This window comes from Tenrec ecaudatus, chromosome 2 (assembly GCF_050624435.1).
Source record: "Tenrec ecaudatus isolate mTenEca1 chromosome 2, mTenEca1.hap1, whole genome shotgun sequence".
NCBI classification, from domain to species: Eukaryota; Metazoa; Chordata; class Mammalia; order Afrosoricida; family Tenrecidae; genus Tenrec; species Tenrec ecaudatus.
The window spans coordinates 137,732,552-137,750,081 of NC_134531.1; the positions used below are offsets into that span (position 1 = coordinate 137,732,552).

At 46.8% G+C, this 17,530-nt stretch overlaps 1 protein-coding gene across 1 annotated transcript; it reads left to right on the forward strand.

Moving 5' to 3' along the window:
• Positions 1 to 9,321: 9,321 nt before the first annotated feature.
• On the forward strand, positions 9,322 to 13,896 carry CCNI2 (cyclin I family member 2). Its single transcript, XM_075542685.1, is given in 3 exon segments — positions 9,322 to 9,333; positions 12,508 to 12,637; positions 13,547 to 13,896. Coding segments are annotated over 3 exon segments (492 nt in total).
• Positions 13,897 to 17,530: the final 3,634 nt, after the last annotated feature.

Here is a 17,530-nt window from a genome sequence, read left to right on the forward strand (position 1 = left end):
TTGCACAGCACAGAGAGTATTATCAATGGCACTGAATGATACGTAGAATTTGGAGAATGTTTTGCTGTGTATATTTTTAACACAATTGGGAAGAAAATAATAACATGAATAATAATGAGTACAAGGAAGAAGAAAATGTTCTAGAATTAAATGTGGTAATAATTATACAGCTAGAACAATGAACCGGCCCAGACCACTTGTCCAAAAACAAAATTCAGAAGGCAGGAAGGGGCACCAGAAATGGACAGGCGGAAACAAAGCACCCAGGGAGGAAGTGGGAAGGATATTGTTACACTGAGGTTGTATTGTTGCACTTAGGTTGTTACAAAATGAAATATGCAACAATAACAACAAAAGAAAATAAATAATGAAATATGCATCGACTGTCAAATGGGAAACAAATGTGCACAGGACACCTTCTCAAACCCCACAAAGATATTCCAGACATTTCTGAAATCGTTTCATATTTGGGGCTAGATTAAGGTGACCAGATTTTAACATTGGTAAAGCGGGACACCATTGATGGTGGGGGTGGTGGGGGTGGGGGGTGTTCTTGGTTACAAATTTGGTCTATATGGAGCAACAAAAATGTTCATAGAATGCAAAAATAGTATCATAATATATATTTTTAATTTCAACATAAGTACAATTTACACATTAAAAATTATGTATAGTATTATTTTATTCTTTGGAATATTTCTTATTTGAGTGAATTTTTTAGTAGATTGCTGTCGTTGTTTAAAAGGTCATGACATTTTTCACAAGAACTTGTAAAATTATATTTCACACATAAAATGACTTTCAAAGTCTCAACACTTAATTGTGATTTTTCTGATGTCCACACTTTATTTACTGTGGAAAAACGTGTTCAGTCACAGCATTAGTTCCTGGTAAGGACAGTGCATATTGCACAATTTTTAGGGCAGTATTGTATGGAACATGGTTTGTTTCAAAATGATGAAATATCTAACCATTTGTTCTCTATTGCAATTTTTGCTGATGTCCAAGATTTAACCTTTTAATTATCAATATATATTTTAAATAATGATGCCTCATTAAAAAGATCATTTTCAGAAATATTAGTATATGGGAAATTTTGAGTAATATGATTAAATTATTCTTGCACATCATTCCATTAAAGTTCTTATTTTAATGTAACCCAATGAATATGTTCAATATTGCCGCTGATTCTCTCCGAGGACCGCAGTGTGCCAGGAGGAAATTGCTCCCAGTCATCGCTTAGCGCAAGGCAACTGCTCAAGAGATAAAGCCTATTCCCAGTTTGCAACGGATCCCATTCCCTCCGGGGCACCTCGAGTTTCTCAAGGGTCAGAGGAACAGTGAACTGGCCCCCTGTTTAAAAATTTTGAGGGGGGACTTCTGGCAAGATGGCTACGGAGTGACACATACCAGAGGGACTCCATAAAATTCAGCCCAGGAGAGTTGCTTAGAGGGAAATTCAACACTGCTGGAACTCAGGAGGAGCATCATAAAGATAAGTAGGCACGGACCCACTGGGTTTGAGAGGTTGGGGGCTTTTGGCTTACCTCAGTGGAGGCCGGCTGCGGATTGACCTTGGCCCCGCCACTGTTTCTGCTGTAGCCTGGACCATTTGGAGCCTGTAGGGCCGCTTGGTCTCAACATAGCCACAGTTTGTCACCACCTGCCTAGGGGCAGGGACTGGACCCTTGCAGCTCCTCCCTCCCCCCCCCACCTTGGTCTTGGAGGGCTGTGCTAATGCCGTTTCTCAACACAGCCACAACTTGCCACTGCCGCCTCTGAGCAGAGACTAAACCCTTGCAGCTCCACTTGCGGGGATCTCCACTCAGCTACATTGCTGCTTTGTTTCCATCTCCATTATATCACCCCCTCCCCTGCCCCCACAGGCTCAACGGATTTGCTTTTAAACTCTTTTTTTCTCCTTTTTGTCTCTTTCTTGGTCTTTCACACTCTACTGCTAACCTCCAGGCCACTCCCCTTAGCCTAGGATATTTACTCCTGCGCCACACCCAGCTAGGTGAGCTCCACCCTGTGTAGCTAGCAAGGTTGGGTAAAGCCCCGATGACTCCCACCACGGGATACTCTGCTCAACTTCTTACTGGGAAATTCCTCCCTGTGTGCCTGGGGACATAAGGCAGCTCGGCCAACACTCCTCAACATTCCAAACTGCTGCAGGAACCTCTGCCCAACCTCTGCAATACCAAAGCAGGTAACTCTTATGGGTCACTCCCCTGAGAGGGAAGCCATAGGAGGATAAAGTGGTAGGTTAATTTCATAGTGAAATAAGCTATAGGCAGTTCGAAGAAGCTGCTCTTCGACTCCATGGAAAATGGCACCTGGCTCCTCTAAAATAACACAATGCAAACAGCCATCAGCCCAAACGACCTCAACAAAAAAATGGGAGAAACAAAAGGCAATGGCAGAAGATGTCCTGAACATAATGACATACATAGAAGAAGCAGACATTGAGCTGCCACAGAAAGAAATTTTCAGAATCATACTTGGAGTCATACAGGATATGAGGGAAACAATACAGAAAAAGGATGAAATGATAGAAGAGGTAAAGGCCATAAATCAAAGAGAAATACAGGACCTTAGGGAGGAGATAACAAAAACCAGTAGCAGACTCACGGACCTCGAGAAGCGACTAGAGGAATCAGAGAACCGCATCAGTGACTTGGAGGACAGCCAAGCAGACTTTAACAAACGCCAACAAAAATCTAATAAGATCATCAGAGAAGCTGAAGAAAACTTAAGAGCTATGTCTGGTGCTATGAAACAGAACAACATTAGAATTATTGGCTTACCAGAGGAAGACACAACAAAGAAGTCATCTGCAACATAGTGAGAGAATTCTTGGAGGAAAACTTCCCCAGCTTAATGAATGAAAACCAAACAACCATTCAGAAGGCTGAAAGAACCCCAGCAAGACTGAATCCCCAGAAGAAGTCACCAAGGCACATAATAGTTAAATTATCCAACTTTGAGGAAAAGGAGAAAATCGTGAGAGCAGCTACAGAAAAACAAGCAATCACATATAAAGGTTCCTAAATGAGAATATGCTCAGACCTATCAGCAGAAACTATGAAGAAGAGGCGAGAGTGGAGTAACATATTCCAAAAATTGAAGGAAAACAATGCAAACCCAAGAATACTCTACCCAGCCAAATTATTGATGAAGATAGATGGAGAAGTAAAAGTCTTCCCAGACAGGGAAAAACTTAAAGAATACATTAGAAGAAACTCAGTCTTACAAAAAATCCTTGCCGACCCAGTATGGGTAGAAGAACAACACTTACCAAGCATAAATAGACCACCACATAGAACAACCTCACCCAGAAGGGGAAAAAGAGAAAACAGATCTCAAGATAGCATTGACTTAAATATAGAAAGACTTGAAAGGCTGCTGAGGTAAGCTTTAAAAAAAAAAAAAAGGCAAAGGGGCATAGGGAAAAATCTACAGTATACAAACATTCCTGGGGTGAGGACCAGGTAATATGGCAGGGACCAGACCAAATACAGGGATACACATGGTAGACAACTAAAAAGGAGGTGGGAAAGGAAAAAAATAATAATAAAGAAAAGGGTAGTGGGGGCACAGGGCACTAACCCACCCAAGGGGAGGGTATTTTTTGTCTCCACAGGGAAAGAGGGACCAGACTTCAACCCGATGCTCCAAGATGTGAACGCAACATGTTGGCGTGGAGTAGGGAACCAGTGGAGAGGTCTGGGGGGCCGGCCCCAACACCAACTACTAAGTGGAAACCTGCCCCTCCCCTCAGAAGAATGTATTTCAAAGGACGGCACTGAATCTACAGCTCCAGAAGAGGGACATATCAGATTGGAGCACACGGGAGCAGATGAAGGGGGAGGAGGAGAGAGTGGAGCACATCATGGCCCACCAGGCCAGGAGGTCAATGTTCCCAATTAGAGCAGTCAGTTGACAGAGAGGACCACATGGCCGGCCCCACTATGAGACATGACGTTCCTCACTGACCCATTGTAGGGAACTGTGTGTCCCCCCACCCTGGATTTAAGCCATGTACGACCTTTATGAATTTACTCTCAGTTTCCTGCCATACAAACTGCCCTGTGATTTTACTGCCTTTGTTTCATTTCCCACCAGAGGGTGGCTGCCTTGACCCTTGCTAGGATTGGTGCTCTTTCACTAGCAGCTACTATGTTCATTGGTCAATACATGACTGATGGCATCTCCCCCCAGGCACCAGGTATGCTTCATTAGCATACTTACCTGTTTGATCAGTTGCCCGCCATTTCTTCCTTATTTGGAGATGCACAACTATTGGCTACCTCATCTGTACCTTATTTTACATGTGACGTAATGGTGCCTTCCCTTCGCTGGCTATTTAAACATCTGCTCTCAACTCAATAAACGAGGCTTGATCAGATTCCTGTCTTGCCTCCATTTCTCGCGCCCTTTCCCATCTTCATTCCCAGTCCCTTTTTCAGGTATCCACGTTGTTGATGTCCCACGGGACGGGACAACCCATAGCCCTTCAGGGGACAACACCGGAGACACAGTGAGGGAATTGCACTCGATCAGATCCCACCACACCGAGGCAAAACATTATGGGGGTGCAACAGAACAACAAGGGAATGGAGCTTCGAGGTCCCCAGGGAATGCTGAAGGTGTACTTTGGAGCCAGGGCGTGGCGCCCCAACAGACTGGACAGGAAAACACTCCTAAAGGCCAACAAACAATCCTTGATCTAACAACAAGCTTTTCTTTCTTGTTGTGTTTTGTTTTGCTTTGCTTTGTTTTTGTCATTGCTTGTTGTTGTCGTTTTGTTGTATATTGTTGCTTGGTTGTGCTCTGTCTTGTTTTTGTGCATGTTATTATCTCCACAGGTCTGTCTAAATAAAATAGGCTGGATGAACAATTAGAGGAGAAAATAACGGGACCGATAGTTCCGTGGGGACATGGGAGACGGGGATGTGGGGGAAAGGTAGTGGTGTTAATAAACCCAGGGACAAGGGAACAACAAGCGATACAAATTGGTGGTGAGGAAGGTGTGGGAGGCCTGGTTGGGCATGATCAAGGGTAATGTAACTAAGAGGAAATGCTGAAACCCTGGTGGGGACTGAGCATGATAGTGGGACAGGAGGGAAGTCAAAGGAAATAGAAGAAAGAGCTGGGAAGCAGAGGACATTATAGAGGTTTAGATAAAGACATGTACATATGCAAATATATTTATACATGAGGATGGGGAAATAGATCTATGTGCATATATTTATAGGGTTAGTATTAAGGTAGCAGAGGGACATTGGACCTCCACTCAAGAACTCCCTCGATGCAAGAATACTTTCTTCTATTAAATTGGCATTCTATGATGCTCACCTTCCCAACACAACCGCTGAAGACAAAGTGGTGAACAACTAAATGTGGTGAAGAAAGCTGATGGTGCCCAGCTATCAAAAGATATACCATCTGGGGTCTTAAAGGCTTGAAGGTAAACAAGCGGCCATCTGGCTCAGAAGCAATAAAGCCCACATGGAAGAAACACACTAGCCTGTGTGACCACGAGGTGTTGAAGGGATCAGGAATCAGGCATCAAAGAACAAAAAAAAATCATATCATTGTGTGCTTACCTCCCTGATACGACCGCTGAAGACAAATGGGTGCATAACCAAATGTGGCAAAAAAAGCTGATGGTGCCTGGCTATCAAAAGATATATTGTCTGGGGTCTTAAGGGCTTGAAGGTAAACAAGAGGCCATCTAGCTCAGAAGCAACAAAATCCACATGGAGGAAGCACACCAGCCTGTGTGATCACAAGGTGTCAAGGGATCAGGAATCAGGCATCATCAGAACAAAAAATCTTACCATAGTGAATGAGCAGGGGAGTGCGGAGTGGAGACCCAAAGCCCATTTGTAGGCCACTGGCCATCCCCTTACAGAGGGTTTTGGGAAGAGATGAGACAGTCAGGGTGTGATGTAGCAACGATGAAAAATACAACTTTCCTCTAGTTCCTAAATGCTTACTTCACCCACCCACCCCCAACTGTCATGATCCGAATTCTACCTTGCAAGTCTCACTAGACCAGAGGATGTACACTGATACAGATGGGAACTGGAAACACAGGGAATTCAGGGCGGATTATCCCCTCAGGACCAGTGGTGTGAGTGGCAATGCTGGGAGAGTATAGGGAGGGTGGGTTGGAAAGGGGGAACCAATTTCAAGGATCTGCATGTGACCTCCTCCCTGGGGGACATACAACAAAAAAGTGGGGGAAGGGAGACATGGGACAGAGCAAGATATGACAAAAGAATAATTTATAAACTATCAAGGGTTCATGAGGGAGATGGAAGTGGGGAGGGAGGGGAAAAAATGAGGACCTGATGATGCCAGGGGCTTGGGTGGAGAGCAAATGTTTTGAGAATAATTAGGGCAACGAATGTGCAAATGTGCTTTACACAACTGATGTTATGTATGGATTGTGATAAGAATTGTATGAGCCCCTAATAAAATGATAAAAATAAAATGTTCAATATCATTGTAATGTACTGTCTAATCTTCTAAATAATCTATGTAGTTGCTATAGAACTTTTTAATGTGATTCATGATATCTGCACTATTTATTGCACCTTGTTCTTCTAGCTGGCTTATACTATTATGGATAGTTAACGGAAGAAAATTACCACTCTTGACACTGAAATTTAAAATTATTAATTTCATTTGCTACTTTGATTACCAAAATTTTGTCACCTTCGATAAGTTTTATAGCAATTTGAAAAATAGCTGCTTGATTGTGTACAAACTCTAGCCAAATTTTTGAAGATTCTTTTTCAAAAAAGTCTTCTAAAATTCTAGGACATTTATCCTGTGATAGAAAGTAGGATTTCAAAGGATCATATATTTTCAAAATTCTTTCGACAGCTGGCAAAAGATCTAACCAGTGCATTTTACTGTATCCAAGTATTTTCTGATATTTGACTTCTGCACTTTCATAAAATTCTTTAAGCATTTCAACATGTACAGTGTATATATAGAAATAAGAATATATTTTAATAACAATATTTTCCACATCTACAGGCAAAAAATCAGCAGCTGTTTGAATGGTTTTATGTATTATGTGCGCTGCATAACCAGCACCAATAATGTTTTCATTAAGGTTTTCTTTTAATTTATAAAAAATATTATTTGTACCTCTTCTCACTTTTCCTCCAAAATGTGTGTTTGTTTGTCTCCACAAAATGCACTCATTTCATGTTTTAAATTGTTTTTCTTTCCAAAATATTAATAATGGAACTGAAAATTATTTCAGAAGATTGCCGGGCACAGAAACGAAATCTAAAATTCTAATTTTATTCCAGTTTCCAAGTCAAAAAATCTAATAATGGTTGGAAATAACTTTATATCCTTATGATTAGATAAGGATAGATATACGGATATAAAATTAATTTTTTCTAGATTTTTGTTTAATTCTGAAAATGCATATGGGGAACGCACATTACATACAATTGCCTTGGATTTTGTTCTAGCACAGGCAAATTTTTTGTTGATTAACTTTTTGACAACTTGTGATAGATGTATAGTCCATAGGTCTGAAGGAATGATTGTGATTAATAGCATGAAGAGACATAAGTCCTTCTTCTAATGCTAATTTCTTTTCTTCGTCTCCATAAGTTATTTTCCCAAAAAAATTCCTGTATTTTGGAGGAAGATGCAGCGGTATTTAAATATCTTTTATGTTTCTGTGTCTCCAAGTGCTTTGAAATATCATTCTTCCCGCCATGCGAAATAGAAAATTCACCATTGCATTTCTTACATTTTACCATGTAATCGCTTTTGGTTTTTTAAATAAAAGGAAATTCACTTCTTAGATCATTGTTGAATTTGCATCCTCTTACTCATGTTAAAAATCTAAAAAATTTTAAAAAATTATATTATAAATTATTATATACATATTGCTTAAAGACACAGCAAGTAGGTACATAATACATGAACATATTTTATTGTTAGTTTTTAAATTAAATTAATTTGATTGTTATAAAGTAACTATATTTTAAAAATTATTTTAATCCTATATTTCTTTCTAAATAATAACAATACTGTGATTTTTTTCTCTGAATTTGCCGTAACGTAAGTTGTAAGTGTCACTTTCAAGGCCGGTGCTAGACTTTTTGCCGCCACTATAAAATATAAATAATACGAGTACTGTCTGCTAAATTCAAGAAAATTTATGTATTTATGAAATAAATAAATAAATAATTTACCTAAATTATCTGAATAGCCGATTTGTTGACATCCCTTGTTTAACCAGCACTAGCACGCAGTACGATGTGTCTCGTCTGAGAGACAGTTGCAAAATGTTTTCGTCGTTGCCAATGCCAAAAAATGCCATTGTTCATTAAGTCCAAACAATGGTGGTGGAATTCTAACAACTGATCAACAATGCGAACTTTGATAAGCAGTTCTTGATAATCAGTTCTCAACAATTATTTGTTATTATTAAAGTTTAACATTATAAAATTAACAAAAATAATATAAAACTCATATCCTGGCTAAATAGCCACATGGCAGCCGAAAACCGTATATTCCCTTCCCGTTCTCCGCCGTTCCCTAGCTTGTCGTGCATTCTTTCCAAAAATCGGGACTTTTTTAAAACGCCGCGGGACAAACTGTTTACAATCGAGACTGTCCCACGTCTGGCCACCTTAGGATGAAAAAAAATTTTAAACTGCCATCAAGTCGGTTCATCCACGCAGAGTGACCCCGTGGATTAGAACTGCTCCGTAGTCTTTCCGAGCCTGTCCATCTTTAAGGGAGCAGCCAGCCTCGGCACCTGTATTATTTTTTGCACCTCCATTGTGTGAAGGCACCGCCATTTGTCCCTCCCGCTTGACGGGAAGGCCGCTGGGCCGCTGAGAGCTGTCTTTCCGTGTACGCATGTTCCTGGGAGTGGGACTGCAGGATCCGCTGCAGCAACCCTGAGCCGGGAGAGCAGATGGGACCCCAACTGAGCGTGCGCCCCACCCCGAGCCCCCAGCCACCCCACGGAAGGGTCCCGGGGCAGGGCACAGACGATGAGTTCAACAGAGGCCCTGCGTGGAGGCGCGGAGTGTGGAGCGCACCCGTGCTTTCTGCTCGAGTTTCCCGTGGGCTTCGGGTCGCCTCTCCTCCGCGGTCAGGGCAGCCTCGCCGCCGCCAGGGCCGGGGCCCGGCGCCCACTGCGTCCGCCCGCGAGGCTGGGGTCTGCACCCGCGGAGCCTGGGGGCGGCGGGCCCTGACCAGCACCGCGCGCCTGCAGGGGCTTCCGGGACCTGCGTGCGCTTCTCGCCCACCTGGCATGGGCTGGGCATGGCCGCGCAGGTGACCCCGACGCCGGGACCCCTCCCCCCTCAGGGTGGCCCTTCGCACGAGGCTGGGCTCGCTTGCTTGTCTCACAGAGAAGGTGTCTTCTGAGTGGAAGCTTCCAGAGAGGGCCTGTTTGAGTGGGGAGAACTCTCCTTAGGAAGAAAAGGCTGGGGGTGGGGGGTGGGGGTGGGCAGTCTTATATTGGTCAGCCACTAGGCAGCCAAGAGGCCTGTCATCCGACCAGGGGATTAAGGTCCAGGGGTTTTCCACACCCCTCCTGGTCACCTCAAACAGAGGACTCCTCTCGTTGATGACTGGAGGTTTGGCCACCAACAATCTCCCTTCTTCCTCCACTTTTCCCAGGCCACCACACCTGATCCTAGGCAGCGCCCAGGAGGGCTTCCAGAAGGCTTAGACCTCTCCCTGGCCATGCCTGGACCCAGCCTTGCCGTGGTTTCAGGGAAGGTCCAGGGACTTCGGAGAGCTGATGAGGACAGAGCTTATCTCTGCTCCCCATCGCATCGCAGCAGCCTGAGAGAGGAGTGGCTGACAGGCAGACTGAGCCTCATCCACAAAAAGTGGGAGAGCTGGGATTCAAACTCTCGTACAGCCTCACAGGTCTGTCTGACTCCGCTGTGCTGGATGCCCCTCAAGGCTGGCCCTCGGGGGGCTGTGGTAGGATCTCAGAGGAAAAGAACTCCCTGTGTGGTGAACTGCATTGGTCTGAACCTATCCTGTGGGCCCTGAGAAAGCCCCAGATTCTCCTCCTGCAGCCAGCTCTCCAACAGAATACAGACTGGCCGGCCATCGGAGGGTGAAAATCAGGGCCACTGAAATGGGCCAGATCTAAAAATGACCCTCTCTCCCTTTTATGCAGAGCAGCCTCCATGGCACAGTGAGCTGCTCGTTGGGCTGCTAACCTTTCTGCAAGAGAGAAAGCTGAGGTTTTCTCCTCCCGTGGAGAGTGACTCTCAGAAACTCCCAGCGGCCACTCACCCTGTCCTATGAATTCACATGATGGCAGTGAGTTTGGTTTGGGGTTTTGAAAAATCAGGTCTTAACACGACAACAGCAAACTATCTTCACAAAGAACAGACCCCAGGTGCTTCACTGCCTGTAGGTGCTCCTCAGATCTGTTAGTTCCCTACCAACAGGTATGTGAGACTTCCAGTACACCACTGTGGTGGTTACATAATCTGTTGTCAATTTGAAATTTAGGAGTGAATGGGGTGGACTTTAGCCTGTCAATCAGGTAGCAGCTTGATGACCTCCTCTGGAGGCACTAAGATAAATAGCTCGTTGGAGGCAGGACACACGCACACTCCCTGAGAGACATTCCTGTTGACAAGCCATATGGAGAGAAGCTGATGGAGCCAGAGCTGAGGAGCTACCTGGAGTCCCCTGCCAGCACTGAGATGCTTCCACCACCACTGGACCCACAAAACTTTCCACCCACTGACCTGTGATCTTCCTGCATTCGGTGCCATTGCATGTGTTGTGTGAGTCTGAAGAGGAATTTATAGACTGGTATCAGACATATGGACTAATATTGGACTTATGGACTGGAACTGGACTGGGCTGCTTTCTTAATATACAATTGCTCTTTGATATACAACTCTCTCTTACACACATACGAGTGTCTATGCATTTGCTTCTCTAGTCCACCCACACTCACACAACCACCATCACTTGCTTGCAGTTTGCTGCAAAACTTACAGAAGAAGAGGTATGTATCCCTGGAGGCCTGCTATGACTGCTTCTGAGAGGTAACACCAGAACTCTCCGGTTTCATGAGTATGTATCCGTGGGAAGAGTAAGCATCTTGGGAGAGTTCCTAACTTCAAAAGCTCTTGTCTGCCCCTCAGGCCTGGCAGACTCAGACCCCAAAGATTCTAGCCCAGAGTTCTCCAGACCCAGCAAGCCCAGGCCCCAACCTCCTGGCAGATGGTCTTGTCTATTGGTTCATACTAGATAGGGACCCCTTCTGTGGATCTAGGAAGGTCTTTCAAACCATGTTGCTTAATGAGATGCATGTAGGAAAGCTATTTTGAGACTTGAGGATTTGGCTGTGGGCCTCAGAGACTCTGTGTCCCCCTCTGAGAAGGGCAGAGGGACATGCACTGGTGGTGGACAAGAAGCACCAGCGAGTGCTTCAGACTTGCTTGGCCTTCCGAGTTCCATTGTAGCTTCTGTTCAAGAGAAGATCTCTGTCAATCCCCTTCCCAGCCCCTCTGGTCCCCAACTTCATTCCCTCCTTGGGGGAGGTGGATGGAACCACTGCCATTTCCACAATCTCTTGGCTGACTTCTGGAGTGTGAGGGGGCAGGAAAAGCCGCCGTGTGCGCAATTCCAAGCCTTCACTTCAATAAGTAAATAAAATACGTTAATCCCCTGTTTATTAGAACATAATTTATGTCCCTGCTCCCCTTCAAGTTGCATTTGTCAAACTAAAGATCTTAAAACAGTAGGACCAAGTTTTAATTTTTTATTATTTACTTTTGAGAACCAAGTTTTTAACACGTGAATGTTTCTCACCGACAAAGTTCATTGGTCGTCCTTCTGGGCAACATTCTCCAAAATGGCACTGCCTTTGATCAAGATGAAAGGGAATGTGTTTGTTGCAGTGGTTTTCTCAGTGGGCCTGTCTGGGGTAGACCAGGAAGTTCAAAGGCATACTTTTCCTCTTTCTGACAAATCAGCTTAATTGGAATTGGGTACAGGAATGGGGAGAGGCCAGCACATCTGGAAAGCTGAGTGAATACACATAGCTGAATGGGGGAGATAGCACAGCCCTAGCTTCGCGGGGACTGCTGGGTATGAACTGCTGGTCACTTGGGGATTGGAGCCTGTTTTCAGGGGTGATCATGTGATAGTCACTAGATATTGACACTGCTATCTAGGGATGTGACAGACGGCCAAGCTCTTCCTTCTACTTCTAATCTGTTCAAAGCAAGTACAGGTAGACATCAACATCACCCCAGACTGTGCACCTGAGCCAATATGCTTTTCTTACACTTCGAGTGGCAGGCCCCTGAGGACGATTCCACAAGGCTCATGAGATGCCCTGTGCCTGGGGGAAGTGCGGTGGAGGGGGGCTTTCGGGGGGGGGGGAACAAAGACTACTGTGACATGATTTAGGGCTTTGGCCACTTTTATTTTCTTTCTTTTTGTTGTTGTTGTTGTTTACAGTTAATTCCACATTTAAAAGACTTCATTAAGCACAATGGCTCTGGCTAGACCCCAGATGAGCTGCTGAAGATGGGGCTGGCTAGTCTGGACAGATTGCACCGAGACCTCTGTGTCGGGATGCCGCTGGACTGCAGGACTGGAGTGAGGATGAGGAGCTTGCAGAGTCTACCTGAGACTCGATTGTGCCTTTGGAACAGCTGTTCACGACACAGGACGGCAAAGCACGGGCGTGCGCATGTCCCCACACATGCACCACAGTGAGGTCACCCACAGGGCTCATGACATACGCAAGCATGAAAATGTATCTTACACAGCAGACCCCGAGCCAACACAGTTCCACCAGACTCCCACTTGGCAAGGACATGAAATTAACTTTACTAAGATGTTTCCAACGGCACTAGTATGGTGAGAGTTTCTCTTTGAAATACACGCTGCAAAAATATTTCACTTTCTAGTCTGAATGCTGTACATAAAAAGCTCTCTGTTCTTGCGACACTTTACACACATTCACTTAGCTGTCTTTACTCACCCACACACAACCCTTCTTTTCTTGAGGCTTTAGACCATATCGATCTGGCACTTAAAAATATATATCACATGTGAGTCTCTGGTTTTCGTTAGGGGAATGGTGGTCCTCCGTAAGGATATGATTCTGTTAGTAAGGCAAAATTATGCAATGTGGCGATGCCATGGGGTTTGGGTCTGTTATGAAGCATGAAGATTAAATCACTGAGGGCTGTTTCATTATGAAACCTGGCCGCGATTGCCAAGGACCGGCTGCTTCTCGTGTCAAGCAGATGCGAGCAGCTTTTCTGCTGCCTTGATCTTGAAGTCATTTCTGAAACATTGTCATCGCAGTACTTTCGGGTCCCGGGGACCATGCAACAGAGCAGACTGACCTTCTCCTCTGAGATTCAAGCTCAGCTTGGCCATCGAAGGGGCATTAAACCCCAGGCCCTGTTGTCGGGCCGTGCGTGGGAATTAAAAGGGCTGGGCTTTTTCATTCTGAGGGCCGAGCATCTGATGCTCCCGGAAGGAGACTGACATCGTTTGCACTTTTGGTCACGGACATATGAAAAGGACGGGGTTTTCTGATCTAACATTAAAAACCACGATCTCCAGTTCTACAGCCTGGTGGTACCGGGCGGGCCCCACGTGATGGAGCTGCCGCCTCAGAGGAATCCTTCCCGCCACGTCGTGTCCCTGACCAGGCAGCTGCAGCACTGTATGGCGGGCCACCAGCTGCTGCAGTTCAAGGGCTCCACACTGGCCTTGGTCATCATCACCTTAGAGTTGGATAGGCTCGTGCCCGATTGGTTCACTCCTCCTACATCTGATCTGCTAAAGAAACACAGGCAGACATCAATTTTGCCCCAGACCAGGATCTGAGAGCTGTGCCTCCTCATCCCCACAGGACACCCAGAACCCTCTTGGCCATTGTAGGTTCCAGAGGTGCTCTGACTACCATGATTCTGGAAAAAAGAGTCTGACTTAACTATTGGCCATGCCCTTTTGGCTGGGGAGATGGGATCCTTGTTTCCTGCAGCTGACCAGTGGTGGTGGCTTTCATCTGCCCGTGAAACACTGAGCTTCAGGTTGGCAAGTGTGAATTCCAAACTCTATGGTAGACCAGTCCCTGGAGAAGGGCGTCATGCTTGGTAACATTGGGTAGAGAAAGAGATGAAGCCCCCCCAGTGAGATGGATGGACACCACAGCTGCCACAGCAGGCTCCAGAATAGCACCATTGTGAGGATGGCACAGGACTGGGCAGTGTTTTGTTCTGTTGTGCATAGGATTGCTATACATTGGGGCCCACTTGATGGCACCTGCCAATGTCACCACCCTCCGTATAAGGGTGTAGTGCCAGACACTGGGGCACAACAAAGACAGGGATGGGGAAGGGGGTGTCAGAATGCCTGGGGATGGGCAGGTTAAGATGGAAGGCATGGTTAGGCAGATGGCGCTTTTATGGAGGTTCAAGATGGATGTCCCTGAGATGGCACCGTTAATGCTTTGTAAACCTCCCTGAGGTTGCTTCACTCTGACACTCAACTGCTTGTTCATTTAGGCTGCACTGTGGTTCAAGACTGGCCACTCCGCTTTAATGACAGACCAGCACTGGCCAGGTCAATCACTGCCGGGAACTTGCCACTGCACTGACATTTGATCATTATGCTGCAGAGACTGCTTTGTTTCACCTGTTGGCTAGCCTGGAGAAGCACATCAGGCTTCCTCCTTGGTCAGACTGAGTTCTTTCGCTGATTTAAATAATTATCTGAACCACTGAGAAAGCATTCTGCGTGGAATCCTTTGGAGAATTAGGGAAATATAAGCAAGTCAGGAAGGATCACTAGAGCTAAGACTGGTCCAAAGTCTCCCAAGTCACACTCTGCCTCCGTTTCCCCCCTTGGGCCTGAGACTAGGAGGCTGGAAGCTCAGTGGAACCTCGTTTTTCCTTCCTCCCCAGCAAGGGTTGGTGCATTGGTGGCTGAGAGCACTGGACTACGAGGCCAGATTCAAAACCCAAATCAAGGCTATCAAGTCAAATCTGACTCATAGTGACCGTGTAGGGCGGGGTAGAATGACCACCACGGGTCCCCAAGACTGTAACTCTCTATGAGAGCAGAAAGCCTTATCTTTCTCCCATGGAGTAACTGGTGGTTTTGAACTGCTCACCTTGGAGTTAGCAACCTAACACCTAACCTTTATGCCACCAGGACTCCCTACAAGGTCAGAAGTTGGCCCTCAATCAGGGCTGAAGGGTCAGGGCTGGTTCTGACCCACCAGTCCTTGCTGCCCTGGCCAGGTTCAGTTTCCCAGGCTTGTGCATACACGTGTGCAGCAGCCCAACGGCCCTGCCCACCACTCTGAAAACAGGCCCTCTCCGGGTCCTATTGCGCTGACGTGGCCAAAACGTACAGCTCCTCTTCCCAAGGGCCGGGTTCTACAACACGCTGTTTAATGTTGAGTAAACTCAGCCACTCTCAGCATTGTTCCCCCTTATTAGGCTTAAGGGAAGTCGTTTATTTGCTTGCTAAGGGGGTGCTTGTCAGTGGATGGGTCTTACAGAATAACACCTGTTGAGGGGCCGCTGTGAAAGCTTGGGGTTGGGATGAGCAGGTCCGGAGATCCAGCTTGCGCCCAGCACTATGCTGCAGCAGGAGGGGACTGGCATGGCCATGGCGGGGGAGGCCAGCTGCGCCTCTGAAGCTCTAGTACCACACAGAGCCCGTCTCTGTGCAGTGCCCCCCGCTGGGGCTCTCTAAGCAGTGCTGGGGACGTGAATGCCTGAGCTAGCTGCGCTCAGAGGTGGCTGGTGAGGCCTGAACACTGTGTGTGAATGTGCAAAGCTATGAGGGACTGGGAGCTGCCCAGTGATCACAGATCAAGCCCCGCGATGGCATCCCATGTGTCCTACCATCAGCACCCATCTCTTCCTCCTCTGGAAACAAATGTATTCGCTTTAGCTTTTGTCCAAGACAACACTGATTGGTTCTCATCTCACACATACGGTACGAAGTGTATTTAGACTTGCTAGAGTCAACTGTACGTGGAAGATCATTACCTGGCTTCTGCCAATCAGAGTCCTCTTGTCCAGCTCCCATTGTAAGAGCTGCTGAAGGGGCAGCACCTGCTTCGTGCCACCTCGCCCATAGTGGGCACCACTGTCCTCTGACTCTTCCTCCTACCACTCTAAGTGGGTCATGCACTGGAAGGTTAGGGGGCTCATCTCCAGGGCCCACACCAAAGGATTGGACTTTGGGAGTTCCCAAGAGGCACAGGGGCCTCTAACCAGATAACTCCAGGTGTAAGCACAGCTTGCTCCCACAGTTGCTCCAACTCCCACTTTTTCGAAGAACAAAGGTGAAACTGTGTTCCCGGACAGCCCGACATGGCTCCTCCTCTTCGGAAACAGGTTAACGCTCCTCTTGGGAACAAACTCCTTTACTGGCTGAGCCCCTGCTGAGTTCAGAACAAGCCATCTCTGGTGCTGCTCCAGTCTGCCTCTAGCCCAGGCTCCCGCCTAGCCCCTCTGCTGCCCTGCCATCACCTTTCTCTGCACTCCGGCTTTTCCCCTTTCCTTTCCGGCTCTTCCTGAGCTTGGGAAGTCAAAAGCCACCTCAATCTAGAGGTTGGCATTCATGATGGGGGACATATGGACTCAACCTCTTGTGCTGCGATCCCCCACCCCCCCCTCCCAGCAGGGCTTGGTGGAGGGCTGTGCAAGCTAAAGGATAGTTCTGCCGCACCAGGACGGGCAGGCGGGCTGGGACCGGGGAATGGGGGGGTTACAGGGCAGGTGAGCTCTTTGTCCAAACAGCACCACCCTCTGTCAAGGGGACCCTTCTCCCTCTGGCTTCCTGGAGCCCTCACAGCCAGGTGACAACTTGGCTTCCCTGCCACCTACCTTCCTACCTTCATGGAAGGTGGCCAGCACCCGTCTCAGACCCTCTGTTCCCATTTCTGCCTCCCCAGAGTCTAGCCTAGTGCCCCACAGGGAAGGGTCCCCAACAGAGGAGCTCGAGTCTGTCAACACCGCCTTCCACCTCAAGCAGCCTGGGCACCGGACCTCCCCCTGAAACTTCCCCAGATGGCCTTTGGGTGCCTGGCCTATGAAATGGGAGAGAATAATGTCATCTACCCACGGGCTCATGAGCATTAGAAGGGTTAGTGCAGGGGGAGGGGAGAGAAAGGGAAGGGGGTAATGGACTTCAGAGCAGTTTAATAGCCGCTGCTCTATGTCAGCCCTCTAAGCCACGGCTGTAAAGCACAGGGTACTCCTTCACACATGTGCTGCATAGCACCTCATCACCCAATAAAGGCTCAGGGACCACAGGCTCTTTCCTGTGACTACCCTCCACCACACACCCATCCAAATCCCCCACCCCACCAGCAGATGCCCACAGCAGAATGAATTATTCAAACGTCATGCCTGTAAGAGCTGATCTAATGAACCCTACAAAGCTCCCAGAAAAGGCTAGCGTATTAATCAGCTCGGGAGACCTTGTTAAATCAGGAAGG